The 19608-nt window shown below is 42.5% G+C and overlaps 1 protein-coding gene across 1 annotated transcript in view; it reads left to right on the top strand.

Moving 5' to 3' along the window:
• Positions 1-19247, top strand: part of LOC120529821 (epidermal growth factor receptor-like) — a 238812-nt gene extending 219565 nt beyond the window's left edge. The window contains exons 15-20 of the mRNA XM_039754000.1: positions 6416-6573; positions 10474-10512; positions 13495-13636; positions 16440-16562; positions 16692-16790; positions 18759-19247. Of these exons, the coding sequence (XP_039609934.1) occupies positions 6416-6573; positions 10474-10512; positions 13495-13636; positions 16440-16562; positions 16692-16790; positions 18759-18968 (771 nt within the window). The 3' untranslated portion in view covers positions 18969-19247. The remainder of the gene's footprint in view (positions 1-6415; positions 6574-10473; positions 10513-13494; positions 13637-16439; positions 16563-16691; positions 16791-18758) is intronic.
• Positions 19248-19608: the final 361 nt, after the last annotated feature.

Raw genomic sequence — 19608 nt, forward strand, 5'->3', positions numbered from 1 at the left:
GAATCCTACTTACGTACATATATACGTCCATAGCCTGCAGCTCGGTCACCGTCCCCCATCCCAGCACCTCCCAGGTTGATGGCTGCCTGCTTATATAAGGCCGTCCGTCGCTCCGGTCTCTACATTCCCTTCCTTTCTTTGCCACGGATTCACGCCTCCCTGCTGATAACTACAGCCTTTTTATTTAATCCACAGCTTCTCCACTGTTTTATTGTTCATTTATTACGATTATAGTTATTGTGTAGGTATTTTAGACTTACTTTACATTGTTCAGGTCCCCATTTCCTTTATCATTCCCACCGTACCCCCATTAACATGTCTATCGAGGTGATCACCATCGATCAAAGCACTCTCACTTACCGAGTGGTTTCCATGCCCAGAGATGGCACCTGCCTTTTCCATTCTCTGTGTTACGTATTGCACGGCCATATCAGGCTCACTCTTGATATCCATTGTGTCTTATGTATTGAATGACTGGGACAGGTTCAAGGTGTGGACTGATGACGGTACAGGAGATAATTAGACTACACAGGAGCACTAGAAGAGTGAAATGCTTAAGCCCTTCACCTGTGGATCTGCATGTGAGTTGATGGCTGCCGCTGAATTGTTCGGTTGTCGCTTTCAAGTGTACTGAAATGGCCAAATATTTTACACCTTTCAACAACCGCCAATGCCTCTAAACATCTTAGATTGACAGGTGACGATTTCAGTAGTGGACACTTTGATGTTTATGAATGTTTAAACTCTCAAAAGCTGGATGTGATTTTATCGATGAAACTGGTTGTGTGCTTACAACGCTTGACAGATGCCGAATGTCACTTCAACACAAGTCCTACAAATACTGTCGTCATTGAAACAAACCATGAAACTCAAACCGATTATGACAGCAGCAATCCAAGCTGTGAGATTTGAGACAAGATTACTGTTCACATGGCCGACTGTACGTTACATGCTCAGAGTAAGCTCAGCGCACAGCTTGGTCATATTACAACCGGAGGGCCGAACTCACAATGTGGTATACAAAGAGATCCTTAACAGATAATTATTGGCATATTTTCCCTCAGTTTAAAAGGTTTAATTTTCTTCTTAATAAAAATTTTAAGGCAGTACTTTGCGCTGAAGCGTGGGTATTTTGCTAGTAATATATATATACATATATATATATATACTAATAAAAGGCAAAGCCCTCACTCACTCACTGACTCATCACTAATTCTCCAACTTCCCGTGTAGGTAGAAGGCTGAAATTTGGCAGGCTCATTCCTTACAGCTTACTTACAAAAGTTGGGCAGGTTTCATTTCGAAATTCTACGCCTAATGGTCATAACTGGAAGGTATTTTTCTCCATTAACTGTAATGGAGTTGAGCTGGAATGACGTGGGGGGGCGGAGTTTCGTGTGACATCATCACGCCTCCCACGTAATCACGTGAACTGACTGTCAACGCAGTGCGTAGAAAACCAGGAAGACCTCCAAAAGCGCTTAAGAAAACATGCATTATATAATTGAGAAGGCAGCGAAACAATAAGAAGCGGCGAGTGACATATACTACCATATTCATGAGTGCTGCTACCTCGGAAGAAAGCAAGGTGTAAACCTAAACTTTAAATTAAGTTCATAGACAGGCTACGCTGGCGTTTCACATGCCCACAGGTAATGCGGGATACAAGTTTAATGAGAGGACGAGGATATAAGCGAGAGTTTTGATCACTTTGTAACTAAGTTAAAATTGTAGGTGAAGGGGTGTGCTTATGCAAATTCCGAGACTGTGTTTGTGGGGATTGACAGTTAAGGCGGTGGGGAGTCACGTCATCATCTCCCTCCCATTCATCTAATTTCGGTCTGAGCTGAGCTCAGGCTAATGCCGTCTTTCGAAGCAACTTCGTCAGACTGCCACCAAATACTCACAGAAAAATCCACAAGTTAATACACACGCTGTCTCTAGAGTTTCTCCACACTGAATCCTCCAGGCACTACTTACAAAAGGTCACATTGACAATCGTGTTACGTTATTTTTAAAATCTTTCCTTTTCTTAGCACAAGCACAGCTGAGAAGCTTGATGCATGTGCTCCATAACGTTAAAAATAATGCATTTAATCACACTTTGCATTACAAGCAAAGGGGAGCTTTTGTCAATGCATGATTTCCTGGTACACGATTACATTGATCAGCATCCCGATTCATTTTACCCTCGCACCACCTTAGTTTGAGAAGAAGTATGAAAAATATGAGGTTAACACAGAAAAACAGATCACCAATTCAAGCTTTATGAATAATCGATTCGCCATCAATAATTGTTTTGGTAAAGCCATCCTCCTTCCATTTTATAATTTTTCCGCCACTAGCCATGATTAAATGAACGGTAAAAAAGTAAGAGCAAAGCGAGGGTGACTTATTTAGGCAGGCATATATATGACAGCAACACTCATGACAATGTCAATCATGTTACGTTATTATTAAAATGTTTCCTTTTCTTTTTCATTACTTCTTTAACACACTACTTCTCCGCTGCGAAGCGCGGGTATTTTGCTATATATATAATATATGAATGACCTCCAAAGAGCGCTGAGACTTTTGATATCATGAGCGTGTCTGCAAAACTGGGTCTCCTGCCCAGCAAAAGTCGAGCAGCCAGCGCGTGCATAGCTGTGCCGGCCTTTGAGACGCTGACTGCGCTTCTGCCTTAAGTCAAAGTGAGCACTTTTAATTTTTTCATCCTCCCCTGCGCTATAGCCCAGACAAGTGCAAACACGGACCCCTTTTCTACACCACGGAAAATAATATTAAGGCGATTCACACTTTCTTTTGCACGTATACGATTATGAGGTCCTCACCGGATTATGAAGACACGCACACAGTGGAGGACTGACAGTGCCATCACAGCCGATTAATGGCGGGGCGTCTCACCAGTCTACACAAGACCCACGCGACTGTCCCCAAAAGGCGATCATAACGTCAGCGAACACATCTCTCTATACTATATAAAAGAAAAGGCAACTTTCCTTTCTTTACACCTTTTATCCCAAACCAAAGCCTTTCTCTCTTAACAGTGCAGAGGACACAAAACTAATTTTCTTTAAATGCCGGTAAGGCACATTACCAGAGGCACAAATTTGAGCGCTCACATAGAAAATGTAATTTCTATACCACAGCCGTCGTGTAGCGCCTTTCAAAAGGGATCTACTACCGAGAGATGATCCATATACATTTTAGCTGCTGTTAGTTACTTACCTGTTGTGTTACACAGTCTTTAAAATGTAGTTTACCCCAACCACTCCAGTAGTGCTCAATGTACCTGTACTTCTTAAAACGTTAATGTTTTACTGTTTAATAACTTATAGACTATATTTTATTATTTTTCCCTTGCACTCAGTGACCAAAGCTATACACACACATATAGACACATACAAACATACACACAAGTATATGTATGTGTATATATATATGTATGTATGTGTGTATATATATATAAACACACACACACCCCTATCTACATTATATATATATATATATATATATATATACATACACACACACACACACACACACACACACATACATACATACACACATATATATATATTTTGTGTGTGTGTATGTATGTGTATATATGATGTAGATAGGTATGTATATATATATATGTGTATATGTAGATATGTATATAGATATGTAGATATGAAGATATGTATGTGTATATATGTATGTATGTATGTATGTGTGTATATATATGACAGCAGCAATCCAAGCTGTGAGAAAACAGTAAAAGGAGGCGTGTCAGACGTTGTGGTACATTTTCTGATGCAGCTAGAAAAAACTTTGTGACGCTGCCGCCAAATACACAAAACAATTACTTTGACAATCATGTTACATTATTTTTAAAATGTTTCCTTTTCTTTTCATAACTTCTTTAACACATGACATCGCTAAGCGGGTATTTTGCTATATATATATATCACAGCGACACTCATAACAGTGACAAAACAATTACTTTGACAATCATGTTACGTTATTTTCAAAATGTTTCCTTTTCTTTCTCTTTCCTTCTTTAACACACTACTTCTCTGCTGCCAAGCGCGGAGATATATATATATATATATATATATATATATATATATATATATATATATATATATATAGAGATAGATATAGATATATATATATAGATAGATATGAGAACAACACTCATATCAATGACAAAACAATTACTTTAACAATCAAGTTACGTTGTTTTTCAAATTTTTCCTTTTCTTTTTCGTACCTTCTTTAACACACTACTTCTCTGCTGCGAAGCTCGGGTATTCTGCTAGTATATATATATATATACACATACAGGGTAGTCCTGATCTAATTATGCAAATCCAGATCATGTGGATGACTTTGATATATTGATATATTTGAAATATCAAACACTTTCACAAAAGATACAAATATAACAGAACAAGTGCGCTTCTATTCAAGAATATAACTGCAGAAAAAAGCCCGCGTTAGGGTGCAACATTGACACGACTGTACTAGGACTGCTTTGGTGGCACAACGGTATCCAAAGTGTCCGCGTGCACTTTTCATGGCACTTATATTTATATTTGGAAATCAGGCTTAACGCATTATACACTTTTTGTCTACATTTTGTCAATTATTACTAAAACATGAAAAATGTTTCTGTTTTAATGATGTGTTTACTGTACATAGACTGTTGTAGACACGGAACACACATGAAATGCATGTTACAAATAATGATATAATATTTATAAAAGGTGTCATTTTGCTTGACTTCTCACTCTTTACAACTCCAAGCAACTGACACGCAGGTCAACACACTTGAGCTGAGAAAACTGTGTGCCGGTGGGGGATGTGATAGCAGGCTGCTTGGTGCTTATCGACACATTTAAAGGACAAAAGACGCTGATGGAGAGGTGAGAAGCGATTTAAGGTGGGACGGATCTACAAGTTTTTTCGTAGGCTCTGGTAATTTTAGTGTTACTCTTTCCTCAAAATTCATCCATCGATAGCCCTGAATCAGCCTAGTTGCTCTTCTCTGGACCATCTCTAGCACTTCTATGTCCTTTTCATAGCCTGGAGACCCAAACTGCACACAGGACTTCAGATGAGGCCTCACCAGTGTGTTATAAAGACTGAGCAGAACCTCCTGTGACTTGTACTCCACACGTCAAGGCGCTATATAACCTGACACTCTGTTAGCCTTCTTAATGGCTTCTGAACACCGTCGGTGAAGTTGATAGCTTAGAGTCCACCATGACTCCTAAATCCTTCTCATAAGGTGGCCTCTCGATTTTCCGGCCGCCCATTGTGTGTTCAAACCTCACATTTTTACTTCCTATGTGTAATTCTTTAAATTTACTGACATTAAATTTCATCGTCCACAAATCTGCCCGAGACTGTATGCTATCCAAGTCCTTCTGTGATGATATAACAAATTCCAAATTATCTGCTAATCCACCTATCTTGGTATCATCTGCAACGTTACATTATATTTGAATCATCTCCCTTCACAAAGTTGACTTAGAAAAGGAAGCGGGGGCCGTGTTTTACATATCTTTATATTCTACTAGTATTACCCACAACTCCCTCATTCCATTCCCATAATTTTTTATTTTTGCTAACTTACAGTGGCTGTAATAAAGCGATTAAAAAAGTTATAACAAACTCCATTTAGAGAGCTGGTTTGATTGTCACCAGTGTGTGATCTGATAGTGACGTGGTCACGGACGCCACTGCCCAGCCGGCCCCTAGGATCTAGTTGCAAATAAATTATTAACAGTTATTCTATACAGGAGGGGCCACCTTAGGGGGCTGCACAGGGGCCTTCAGCAAGCTAGCTGTGCCACTGCCCCCCCATTCAATAGGTGGCAGTGTTCTTCAGGGCTGGGTCACTTTAGAACACCTGCAGGGTGGTATGAAAACCACTAGAGGACACTGCCATGCAAGGGCTGCCCTGCTTCATGGATGACCCAGAAGTGCTTCAAAGGACTGAAACGGGAAGCCAGGAAGCAGTTCCTATGTCGACTTTAAAAGAGAGGCATTGGCAGGAGTCAGAGTGGGGAGGCAGCAGGCAACACTCAAGGCAGAAGGAGGAAGAATCCATTTTTGTATTGTGGTTAGTTCATTGTTCTTTACACAGTGTCTTGGGTAAATAAATATCTTTTATTTTGTCTCAGAGTCATATTGGACCACAGTGTGTCTGCAGTTTGTGGCTCAGTGGTGTCCCATGGTGGTTACAGCTTCTATGAATGAGAGACTTCACTTTTTGATTTTTTTAATAAATGTACAAACCAGGTTCTCACTTTGTTATGATGGGGGGGGGGGTCATTGAGTGCAGATTGCAGAGCTACTAACACTTAAAGCAGCGGTGACGTACAAAATGATCTCAGAGTCTCTTAACTGTTCCACTCCTCAGGGTCACGACCAGTGCACAGAGTGCGCTCATTTCAAGGATGGACCCCACTGTGTTCACAAATGTCCTGCTGGTGTTCCGGGAGAAAAAGACACAATCATCTGGAAGTACTCGGACGAGAACAAGGAGTGCCAGCTGTGCCATCCAAACTGCACCCAAGGGTCAGTATCAACAACAACATTTATTTCTAATGCACATTTTCATACAAAAAGTAGCTCAAAGTGCTTTACATACTGAAGAAAAGAAAAATAAGAAATTAAAATAAGGCAACATTAGTTAACATAGAAAAGGAGTAAGGTCCGATGGCCAGGGTGGACAGAAAAAACAGAAAAAAAAAAACTCCAGACGGCTGGAGAAAAAAACTAAAATCTGCAGGGGTTCCAGGCCACGGGACCGCCAAGTCCCCTCTGGGCATTCTACCTCACATAAATGAAAGAGTCCTCTTTGTAGTTAGGGTTCTCACGGAGTCACTTGATGCTGATGGTCAAACAGACTTCTGGCTTTTAATCCATCCATCATTGTTGGAACATCACGCTGCGCCACCACCAAAAGGATGCCGGAAAAGGAAACGGAAGAGAGAGTAGGGGTTAGTACAGATTTTAGAGTCACCATGAATAGTTATTATAATGAGTTGGATAGACAGAGCTGTCAGCTGTCACCATAGTGGCCAGGGGGGTTTTTGGTTTTGACTTTATGCCCATTTTTACATTTCCTCTCCTGGTCATCCTCTTTAAACTTGTTGGCCATTCCTAGTGCAAAGCTAATGGACATGACATGTGGATTACGCAACACGAGTTGTGTGAGATTTTGTTTTGTACAGGGGTGGGCACCAGTAGGTTTACAGTTGTTGGAATAGAAAAAAACATGCAGGTTATGACTGCTACACTCAAGCACACTTTAATAATAAGAATAAGAAGAAGAAGACAAATAACACAATAAATAATACAACAATTAATTAAATAATAATACAAGAATAAATGCTGTGTTTCACATACTCAGAACTGTAACCCTGCTTTTGACCTCCCCTGTTTCTGTGTGTGTGTGTATATTGTGAAGGACAGCCGGGTTCCATGCCTGGCAGTGACGCCCCTGCTGCTTATGTTCCGGGGAAGCCACCATGGGCAGTCCAGTGGCATCCTCCCTGGCTGACGGTGATTCCCCAACCACCCGCAGGGCTCCATGGGAGATGGAGTCCTCTACAGCCTTGTTGGGGTCTCGGATGGCCGCTAGGGGGAGCTGCATGGACTCAGCAGCCTGGCTGGATGAATCTTCAGCCCCACCCGGAGGTGCAATTAGGACCAGGTGATCAAGCACTGGGAACACTTCCGGGTGGGTTATAAAAAAGGGCCAGCCACCACCACTCGAGGAGCCAGAGTTGGGAGGAAGGAGTGGTGGAATAGAAGAAGAAAAAAAGTGGGTTGTGGTATTGTGTTTGTGCTTTGGGATTGTGTTTGGGCTGTGTGGCATGGGGAAGAGAAGAAGAGAAAAAATAAAGTCTGTGTTTTTATACGTGCCTCCGTGTCCATCTGTGTCGGGTCAGGCGCCTATATAGCGCCTTTGTTACTCATATATATATATATATATACACTCACCTAAATGATTATTAAGAACACCTGTTCAATTTCTCATGAATGCAATTATCTAATCAACCAATCACATGGCAGTTGTGCATTTAGGGCTGTGGTCCTGGTCAAGACAATCTCCTGAACTCCAAACTGAATGTCAGAATGGCAAAGAAAGGGGATTTAAGCAATTTGGAGCGTGGCATGGTTGTTGGTGCCAGACGGGCCGCTCTGAGTATTTCACAATCTGCTCAGTTACTGGGATTTTCACGCACAAACATTTCTAGGGTTTACAAAGAATGGTGTGAAAAGGGAAAAACATCCAGTATGCGGCAGTCCTGTGGCGAAAATGCCTTGTTGATGCTAGAGGTCAGAGGAGAATGAATGGGCCGACTGATTCAAGTTGATAGAAGAGCAACTTTGACTGAAATAACCACTCGTTACAACCGAGGTATGCAGCAAAGCATTTGTGAAGCCACAACACGCACAACCTTGAGGCGGATGGGCTACAACAGCAGAAGACCCCACCGGGTACCACTCATTTCCACTACAAATAGGAAAAAGAGGCTACAATTTGCACAAGCTCACCAAAATTGGGCAGTTGAAGACTGGAAAAATGTTGCCTGGTCTGATGAGTCTCGATTTCTGTTGAGACATTCGAATGGTAGAGTAAACAGAATGAGAACATGGATCCATCATGCCTTGTTACCACTGTGCAGGCTGGTGGTGGTGGTGTAATGGTGTGGGGGATGTTTTCTTGGTACACTTTAGGCCCCTTAGTGCCAATAAATGCCACGGGCTACCTGAGCATTGTTTCTGACCATGTCCATCCCTTCATGACCACCATGTACCCATCCTCTGATGGCTACTTCCAGCAGGATAATGCACCATGTCACAAAGCTCGAATCATTTCAAATTGGTTTCTTGAACATGACAATGAGTTCACTGTACTAAAATGGCCCCCACAGTCAGCAGATCTCAACCCAATAGAGCATCTTTGGGATGTGGTGGAACGGGAGCTTCGTGCCCTGGATGTGCATCCCACAAATCTCCATCAACTGCAAGATGCTATCCTATCAATATGGGCCAACATTTGTAAAGAATGCTTTCAGCACCTTGTTGAATCAATGCCACGTAGAATTAAGGCAGTTCTGAAGGTCAAACACCGGATTAGTATGGTGGTCCTAATAATCCTTTAGGTGAGTGTGTGTATATACTGTATATATATATATGTATGTGTGTATGTATATATATGTATATATCACACTTGTGCACCTATCACTTGTCTTCTGATTAGACTTCTAATTCCATGCCCCTTTTTAATTTCACCTATAAACCCGTCTGAAATTGGCCTTAATGTGTCTTTTTCTTAGCCTTTTCAAAGCTCTGCTCTACCTGTCAGTCTTTCCGGTTCTGTCTGCCTGCCTGCCTCTCAGACGTTCCCTTCCACGTACAGACGTCACCTTTCTAGCTCTACCGTGGACTGATGTCACCTGCCAATTCACATTGATTTGTGTAACTTCCTGCCTGCCTATCAGTTTTAAATAAATATTTGCCTATTGGATCGACTGACCAGCCTACGAACTTCGCCCATCTCTCCCTTCCCTTCCCACTGTTCCCACTAACCTCAGCTACTGTAACTTTCTACAGCTGTTTACCTTCCCACCGCCAGCCTGTCCTCAACGCCTCCTGATCTGTTGACCTCGCTTTTCTCTCGCCTGGTCTCTCCTTAGCTCACTACTGCCCAAGCTTTGTACTTTACACAATTTGCACTTGGGCCGCCCCATCATGCCCACCTGTCAGCATTACTCTTCAGTCTTCTTGTTCTTTTAAGTTTTACTTCAGCTATTAGCACATTCTCCTTGGAGACCGTTAAAGTACTATTTGTCTAGGGCAATACTCACCTAATGAATCTCTTGAATTCTTTTTATCTTTTTATACAATGGTTGTCTTATGTGTATGTGTTTATTGTGTCAGGGTAAGAAACCACCAAGTCAATCTGAAAATGGACTTGGCCATTCCATAATGAGGGTGGCATGGTGGCGCAGTGGTAGAAGACCAGGATTTGTGTTCTGGGAGTTTGCATGTTCTCCCCGTGATGGTGTGGGTTTCTTTCCACCATCCAAAGACATGCAGGTTAGGTGAACTGGCCTGTGTGTGTGTGTGTGGGGGGGGGTGTGTGGTCTCTGTAAAGGACTGGCGCCATTTGTTCCTGCCTTGCACCCTATGTTACCTGAAATAGGCTCCACCCCCAGGCCCTGGTCTGGATAAAGCAGGTTTGAAAATGACATGATGAACAATTAAAAGGGAAGGGGGCAGGAATAACAAATTTAGTCTTCACAGGCGGAGCAAAGGGCAGGGCTTAGACCACACCCCTTTTTCAAAAGGAAGTTTAGATGAATCTCCTAAAGCCGATAAAGCCTCAGAATGCCTTTGCTGACCGGGTTGTGGAAACCTCGCTTTCTGTTCTGATCTGATTCCATTTATTTCTCCTTACAGGTGTACTGGACCTGAACTTTCTGGATGTGATCACCCAAGGTAAACCTGCCTGAACAGAGCGCCTGTCCATTTTAATTCTGTAGTGTTTGAAATCTCAATGTTTCCATCCACCTCGGCCGCAGACTGTCAAACTCAATGTCTCTCGACTCCACGCATGTCATGTCACCACCGTGTCGTTCACTTGGTCAAGCCAGTTAGGGGATCGACTTCCATAAATGCCAAAAGAATAGCTAAGAGACCGATTGATTTCAGCCTTTATTTTCCATCTCCTGTGTTCAGTGGGTTTCCTTACACTTTTGTTACAACAACAACATTTACTTCTATTGCACATTTTCATACAAATGATGAAGAAAGAAAAAAAAGACTAAATAAGAAAATAGAATTAGGGAACACTAATTAACATTGGGTTCGCTTCCCAGGTCCTCCCTGCATGGGGTTTGCATGTTCTCCCCGTGTTTGCGTGGGTTTCCTCCAGGTACTCCAGAGGTGTTAGCTGCATTGGAGATTCTAAATTGTCCCTAGTGTGTGCTTGGTGTGTGTGTGTGTGTGTGCCCTGCGGTGGGCTGGCACCCTGCCCGGGGTTTGTTTCCTGCCTTGCACCCTGTGTTGGCTGGGATTGGCTCCAGCAGACCCCCATGATCCTGTAGTTAGGATGTAGTGGGTTGGATAAAGGATGGATGGATGGATAATTAACATAGAATAAAAGTAAGGTCCGATGGCCAGGGAGGACAGAAAAAACAAAAAAAAACTTCAGATGGCTGGAGAAAAAAAAATAAATCTGCAGGGGTACCGAGACCACCCAGCCCCCTGTAGCCATTCTACCTAACATCAATGACCTCACAATCAGTCCTCATGGTATTCAGGGCTCACATGGAAGAACTTGATGATGACGGTCATTTGGACTTCTGGCTTTCAATCCATCAACGTAGGCCGCCTCAGCACTTCTTTTAAGTTTAGCTCTTGGAATTCCAAGCAGCCCCTCATTTGAAGATCTGAGGTTACGATTTGGAGTGTAAGGTGACAGACATTCTGAGATATAAGATGGAGCAGATTATTGAAGGCTTTGTAAACCATCAGCAGGATTTTCAAGTCAATTCAGAATGGCGCAGGTAACCAGTGTAGTGACGCTCAGACTGGGGTGATGTGCTCGGATTTTCTTTTCCGAGTTAAGATTCTAGCAGCTCCATTCTGCACTCATTACAATCGATTGATGTCTTTCTTGGGTGGTCCCGAGAGGAGTGCGTTACAGTAATCTAGTCGACTGAAAACAAAAGCGTCAACTAACTTTCTAACTTTTGTTATATTTCTTAATTGGAAGAAATTCTGTCCTAGTGATCTGATTAATATGCGATTTAAAATTCAGATCAGGGTCAATAGTTACTCCTAAATTCTTTACCTCCGTCTTGACTTTTAATCCTAATGCAACAAGTTTATTTCTAATAACCTCATTATATCCATTATTGCCAATCACTAAAACTTCAGTTTTCTCCTTATTTAGTTTGAGAAAATTACTAGTCATCCATTCAGAAACACAAGTAAGACATTGTGTCGGTGAATCAAAGAGAGTCGAGGTCATCAGGCGCTATTGATAAATACAGTTGTGTGTCGTCAGCAGAGCTGCGGTGGCTCACGTTATGCCTCAAGATAATCTGAACTAACAGTAGCATGTAAATCGAAAAGAGCAGCGGACCCAGGACAGAGCCTTGTGGTCCACCATGTAGAATATCATGTGTCTTTGAAGTATAATTGCCACAACTAACAAAGAATTTTCTACCTGTTAGTATTTGGTGGCACTGCCTTTAAATAATGCAACTTGAATCAAACACTTAGGGGGGCGTCTTTCACAAGCTTCTCACAATACGTGCCAGGACTTTCCTGACAGAGGTGGCGTCAGCTCGTTAGGTTTATGGGCTGCCTTGTCCAGTTGTGCTTTTTCAGTTTAGCCCATAGGTTTTTTTTTTATAGGAAGTAGGTCAGGGCCACTCCACATTTTTCACTTTGGAGGTCTGCTTCGCATCGCTGTCCTTCTGGAAGACAAATCAACGACCAAGTTTGACTTTTCTGACTGATGTCTTGAGATGCTGCTGCAGAATTCCTTGATCATCCTCCTTCTTCATAATGCCTTTGATTTTCTGAAGTGTCTCGGTCCCTTTTACCCTTACAATATGACGCTGCCACCACCAAAATTCACAGCTGGGACGGTGGTCTTTGGGTTAAAAGCCTCGCCCTTCTTTCTCCATACATATTCATACATACAAATGAGACAAGGAGAGGGACAACACAAGTAGGAGAGATATCTAAGAAGGTACAAGGAAAGTAGGCTGAGGTGGTAGGAACAGATGATAAGGAATATGTGGGCAAAAGAGGGATGGGAATGAGGCCGAAGCAAAGATGGATGGTCAAAGTAAAGGAAGGTCTGAAGGAGAAGGACAGGAAAGTAGATTGAGGTGGTAAGGACGTGTGATGAGCTGAGACAAGCAACCAAGCTTTGGGCAAAATCCACAGGTTGGAAGTCCAGAGTAGGAGAAAGCATGAGATGCCGAAGCAGAGGTGGATAGATGAAGTTAAAAAATATCTGAAGAGAAAGGGCTTGACAGGTGAGGAGGTGCAGGACTGAGCTGTATGGAGAAGTTATGTCAGGCACGTCAACCCCATATAGTAGAAGTTTCATCAGAATACAGAACACTCCTCTATAAAGGCCTGGTCTTTGTCATGTTGGCCATCTACAACCTTCTGTCTGGCAGTTTTGATGTCAGTCTTGGAGTTTTGGGGCTTCTTTCTTGATGGCAACACTGACTAGTAAAATTCCACCTTCTATTATTGTGACAGTGCTGGCTAATAAAGGGATGAGGCCAGTGTTGAGATCAGAATACCGTGCCAGCAATGGCGGTTGATGGCAATGATTCCCCAACCAAAATAAGTATCTGCCAGCAGTGCCAGTAGGCCGTTGGTGATTTCTGGGTAGGGGGTGTTGATGTGGAAGTTATGTTGCTCAGGCTTCTTTCATTTTCTTTTTCACAGCTCAAAGTTGTCATCAATTGCCGCTGGTGTGGTCGGCGGCCTCTTAGTGTTTGTCACCATCGCCCTGATTGTGTTCGTGTTGATGCGTAGACGCCATATTAAAAGGAAACGGACTCTTCGCAGGCTGCTCCAGGAAAGAGAGGTAAGCCGAGACAGTTTTGGGGGGCACAGTTCACATTAGGGGGTCTCTACTATTTCCATTGGGGAGATGAATGGTGCAGTAAGTGGTTGGTTAATCAATATTGTTATGGGCTCCGAGTCCCAGCACTGAACAGTTCCAAAGCACATAGACCCAAAGGTTTACACTAGAGGGGGCAAAGCAGCTATAACAAGAGCAAACATTGGAGCTTCATCTAGAAAAAGGTGTATTCTTCACAAGAAAATGCTCTGTAATAATAATTCATCCATCCATTATCCAACCCACTGGTCATAAAATTAGAATATCATGACAAAGTTGATTTATTTCAGTAATTCCATTCAAAAAGTGAAACTTGTACAGTGGTGTGAAAAACTATTTGCCCCCTTCCTGATTTCTTCTTCTTTTGCATGTTTGCCACACAAAATGTTTCTGATCATCAAACACATTTAACCATTAGTCAAATATAACACAAGTAAACACAAAATGCAGTTTTTTAAATGATGGTTTTATTATTTAGGGAGAAAAAATCCAAACCTACATGGCCCTGTGTGAAAAAGTAATTGCCCCCTTGTTCAAAAATCACCTACCTGTGGTGTATCACACCTGAGTTCAATTTCCTGATTACTGCCACACCTGTTTCAGTCAAGAAATCACTTCAATAGGAGCTGCCTGACACAGAGAAGTAGACCAAAAGCACCTCAAAAGCTAGACATCATGCCAAGATCCAAAGAAATTCAGGAACAAATGAGAACAGAAGTCATTGAGATCTATCAGTCTGGTAAAGGTTATAAAGCCATTTCTAAAGCTTTGGGACTCCAGTGAACCACAGTGAGAGCCATTATCCACAAATGGCAAAAACATGGAACAGTGGTGAACCTTCCCAGGAGTGGCGCCAACCAAAATGACCCCAAGAGCGCAGAGACGACTCATCCGAGAGGTCACAAAAGACCCCAGGACAACGTCTAAAGAACTGCAGGCCTCACTTGCCTCAATTAAGGTCAGTGTTCACGACTCCACCATAAGAAAGAGACTGGGCAAAAACGGCCTGCATGGCAGATTTCCAAGACGCAAACCACTGTTAAGCAAAAGAACATTAGGCTCGTCTCAATTTTGCTAAGAAACATCTCAATGATTGCCAAGACTTTTGGGAAAATACCTTGTGGACTGATGAGACAAAAGTTGAACTTTTGGAAGGCAAATGTCCCGTTACATCTGGCGTAAAAGGAACACAGCATTTCAGAAAAAGAACATCATACCAACAGTAAAATATGGTGGTGGTAGTGTGATGGTCTGGGGTTGTTTTTCTGCTTCAGGACCTGGAAGGCTTGCTGTGATAGATGGAACCATGAATTCTACTGTCTACCAAAAAATCCTGAAGGAGAATGTCCGGCCATCAGTTCGTCAACTCAAGCTGAAGCGATCTTGGTGCTGCAACAGGACAATGACCCAAAACACACCAGCAAATCCACCTCTGAATGGCTGAAGAAAAACAAAATGAAGACTTTGGAGTGGCCTAGTCAAAGTCCTGACCTGAATCCAATTGAGATGCTATGGCATGACCTTAAAAAGGCGCTTCATGCTAGAAAACCCCAAAATAAAGCTGAATTACAACAATTCTGCAAAGATGAGTGGGCCAAAATTCCTCCAGAGTGCTGTAAAAGACTCATTGCAAGTTATCGCAAACGCTTGATTGCAGTTATTGCTGCTAAGGGTGGGCCAACCAGTTATTAGGTTCAGGGGGCAATTACTTTTTCACACAGGGCCATGTAGGTTTGGATTTTTTTTTCTCCCTAAATAATAAAACCATCATTTAAAACTGCATTTTGTGTTTACTTGTGTTATATTTGACTAATGGTTAAATGTGTTTGATGATCAGAAACATTTTGTGTGACAAACATGCAAAAGAATAAGAAATCAGGAAGGGGGCAAATAGTTTTTCACACCACTGTATGTTAGATTCATTCATTACACACAGACTGATGTATTTCAAACATTTATTTCTTTCAATATTTTGATATTTTCACAAATAGTTTCATCTATATCGGAGTCTAAAAGGGCCGCCAACATTGTAATTTCTTCAGTGGCGCAGTGGGTAGCGCTGCTGCCTCGCAGTTAGGAGACCAGGGTTCACTTCCCAGTTCCTCCCTCCATGGAGTTTGAATGTTCTCCCCGTGTCTGGGTGGGTTTCCTCCCACAGTCCAAAGACATGCAGGTGAGGTGCATTGGCAATCCTAAATTGTGTGTGTGTGTGCATGCGCCCTGCGGTGGGCTGGCATCCTGCCCGGGGTTTGTTTCCTGCCTTGCCCAGTGTTGGCTGGGATTGGCTCCAGCAGACCCCCGTGACCCTGTAGTTAGGATATAGCGGGTTGGATAATGGATGGATGTTTTCCGGAATTCGTATCACACACAAATAGGAAGGTGAGCCAGTTATGGTGAGTGGGAAGGAAGACTTTCAAAATCTCACAATTTGGATTTTTCTTTTTAGCAAATTGTTTAAAGTGTTTTCTCGTTTGTTTCTTTTGATTTGGTATGATGTACGCGATTTGGTACATCAGCTTGAAGAAAAAAATCTTACTTCAGTATATGGCAAGTTTGGAATCTGAGATGATAAAATGTCAAAATAGCTTTGGGGCTTGAAAACTTCTACAAGGAGCTGTTTATGCTGAACACAAGGTCAGCTGGGAGTAGTGTGAACGTCTTCAGAGGACGTGGGATAAAAAGATGACGAGACCCGATGGTCTGTGCGACAGTTTTAGGGACCCACTGCGTTGTCTGCTAAATGGCGAATGTGGTTGTTTCTTTCCAGCTGGTGGAGCCGTTGACCCCAAGTGGCGAAGCACCAAACCAGGCCCTACTGCGCATCCTCAAGGAAACGGAATTTAAGAAGCTCAAGGTCCTTGGATCGGGAGCATTTGGTACGGTCTACAAGGTGAGACCCGAGGTCTGAGGTGGGGCTCTGAAAGTCTTCAGTGTGGACGCCTCTCTTATTAGGGAGGACTGATGAGGAGGAGGAGGAAGCACCCATGTGATGAGGATTCATTTTTTATTATTATTACAGGGTCTGTGGATTCCTGAAGGAGAGGATGTCAAGATTCCTGTTGCCATTAAAGTATTGAGAGAAACGGCCTCCTCCAAAGCCAACAAAGAGATTTTAGATGTAAGTGGACTAAAAAGATGCCAACATGTCTTATCATGAAAATTAGTAATTAATGGCAAATGTTAAATGTGTTTTATAATTTAAATTTGGTAAATAATGATTAAACAGTTTTGGAATACATTTAGGGCGGCACGGTGGCGCAGTGGTAAGTAAGTAAGTAACTGCCTCGCAGTTAGGAGACCTGGGTTCGCTTCCCGGGTCCTCCCTGCGTGGAGTTTGCATGGATGGATGGAATACATTTATGGCCGATCCAGCACCAGAATGAGATTCAAGTCCAGTTTAGCCTCACCAATTACCTTCGTCTGCATGTTTTTTGATTTTGGTGGATAACCCCATGGAGATCACACAGAGTATGGGCTGAAATTTAACTGTAGGTCTTGACCTTCAGGGAATTTGTGTGTTTGGATGACAATCGCTACATGTTAGTAGGTAGTTTAAGATTTGGGTGTTTTTAGGTTTGCCTTCACTTGTAGCACTAAAGCATAGGTGGAGTGAATGGTGCATTGATTGTAGGAGATCAGTCTTCTAACGTGAGACTTGGAGCTCCTGGACATGGATGGAGGTGCACATGAGAAGTCTGTGAGCGTAAATGACATCCATACTTGGTGTTGTCTTTACAGACAAAGAACAAAAAAGGCAGAGCAGGCCACAAAATGCCAGACCAACCCTTCTGGGTCCCAGAACTAGGCCTCACTCCAGGCAACCTCAGATGCTGGCCTTTTAGCCTGCATAGCCTTCAGAAGTAGGGGCTGAGGCTTTTATACGAGGGATGTTCAAAAAGTTTCCTCACTTTTATATTTTTGTTGAAAATGGTGAAGGCGGGAGGGAGGAGTAGTGATTGGTCGTGTCATGTGACTGGGGAAAATGCATCGCAAAGGAAGGTAGTAAAGTGATGTCAATCAATCAATCAATCAATCAATCAACATTTATTTATATAGCACATATTCATACAAAAAAATGTAGCTCAAAGTGCTTTACAAAATGAATAGAAAAATAGAAGACACAATAAAAAATAAACATAAGTCAACATTAATTAACATAGAATAAGAGTAAGGTCCGATGGCCAGGGTGGACAGAAAAAAACAAAAAAAAACTCCAAAGGCTGTAGAAAAAAAATAAAATCTGTAGGGGTTCCAGACCAAGAGACCGCCCAGTACAGTATTTTTTTTTTTAATTCTTAATAAACAGTTACATAAAAAAATAAAACTACGGAAACTTTTTGAACGTCCCTCGTATTATTCAGAAGTGGAAGAAAAAAGAACCAATAATCCTCAAACAAAGATAGAATACCTTTAAAAATAATAGCAGTGGTCAGAAGCCTGGAAATCCAAACATCGGGGAAAAAAGACACAGAGCTGGAGCCGCTGTGAGACCAGAAGCTTCTCCATTTTTTCTGCTGGGGTTGGCCAATCCAACGTCTGTATAATTGGGTGGCCCCGCCTCCTTGGGCTCTATATCCAGGAGATAGGGCAGACACATACAATGTTAATGTAATACGGAATTAAAATACCACCGTCCAGCTCATTGTATTCTTCAGTGAGTGCTGTTCACAATTCTCAGTTAAAATACAAGTATACTGTAGGTGACACTAATTACTAAATACTCAACTGGTACTCCTATAGGTGCAGAAAAAGAGAATAAAGTCACCATTCCAGAGAGCTCGGCCAACTGGCTGCCTGCCCGCTTCACGGTTTTCTATAGTGAAGTCAGGGCTGAACTGAACCTGTCAGAAAAAAACAAATGTCCAGTTACTAGTGTCCAGGAAACTCTTTGTTGACCGACTTCATATGTTTAATATATTTGGAAGACCACTTAGCACTGCTATGCCCACTAAACACAATGACAAGCCTGAAAAGATTTTTGCAGTTGATGACATCAACAGGTGAAAGTAAAGGCCGAAAAAAAATGCATTCTTTCAACTTCCTGAAAATCGACGCCTCCAATGTTCTTGTCTGGTGTTTTCCGCAGGAAGCCTACGTGATGGCCAGCGTTGAGAATCCGCATGTCTGCAGGCTGCTGGGGATCTGTCTGACGTCCACGGTCCAACTGATTACTCAGCTCATGCCCTATGGCTGCCTGCTGGACTACGTGAAGGAGAACAAGGACAACATTGGGTCTCAGTACCTCCTCAACTGGTGTGTGCAGATTGCAAAGGTAAGGCCACCGCAATGTAGATGACAATCAAAATGGCGGTGTACATAGTGGAGAGTTCATGAGGTTAAGAGTTGTGATTAGCAGCACATGGTATGGCGAAAAAGGTGAAGGCCTCAAAAAAAATACTAAATGCCTGGTCTGGAATCTAAAAGAAGGCTTCACCCCAGGCAGCCTGATCCTAAACTCAAAAGGCAGGCTTCCAGGCCTAATAATGGTCTCAGGCTTTTAACGTTAAAAAAAAAACTTTGTACGTTCTAAATTTACAAAAGTCAAGTCAAGTTGGGGAGCCTGCACTGGCACACTGCATTGCTGCACCCACTACACAACAACAACATTTATTTCTAGAGCACATTTTCATACAAACTGTAGCTCAAAGTGCTTTACATAATAAAGAATAGAAAAATAAAAGACACAATAAGAAAAGAAAATAAAATAAAATAACACAACAGAACAACTCGGGATCCCGGTTGGCAACCCCGCAGGCAGACACGCGGTCCAGTCCCACCCTCCGGAAATGACCCTCTAATTGCCATAGCCAGGTGTTACGTGGGTGACCCCTCGGCCTGGTCCAGCCACTCTGGTCCCTAACTATGAGGATCTTACAAACCGGATCACCCTCGGGGAAACGCGCCACAAGGCCGGAGTGCCATAGCTGACGTCCCCT

The sequence above is a fragment of the Polypterus senegalus genome, chromosome 5 (assembly GCF_016835505.1).
Source record: "Polypterus senegalus isolate Bchr_013 chromosome 5, ASM1683550v1, whole genome shotgun sequence".
NCBI classification, from domain to species: domain Eukaryota; kingdom Metazoa; phylum Chordata; class Cladistia; order Polypteriformes; family Polypteridae; genus Polypterus; species Polypterus senegalus.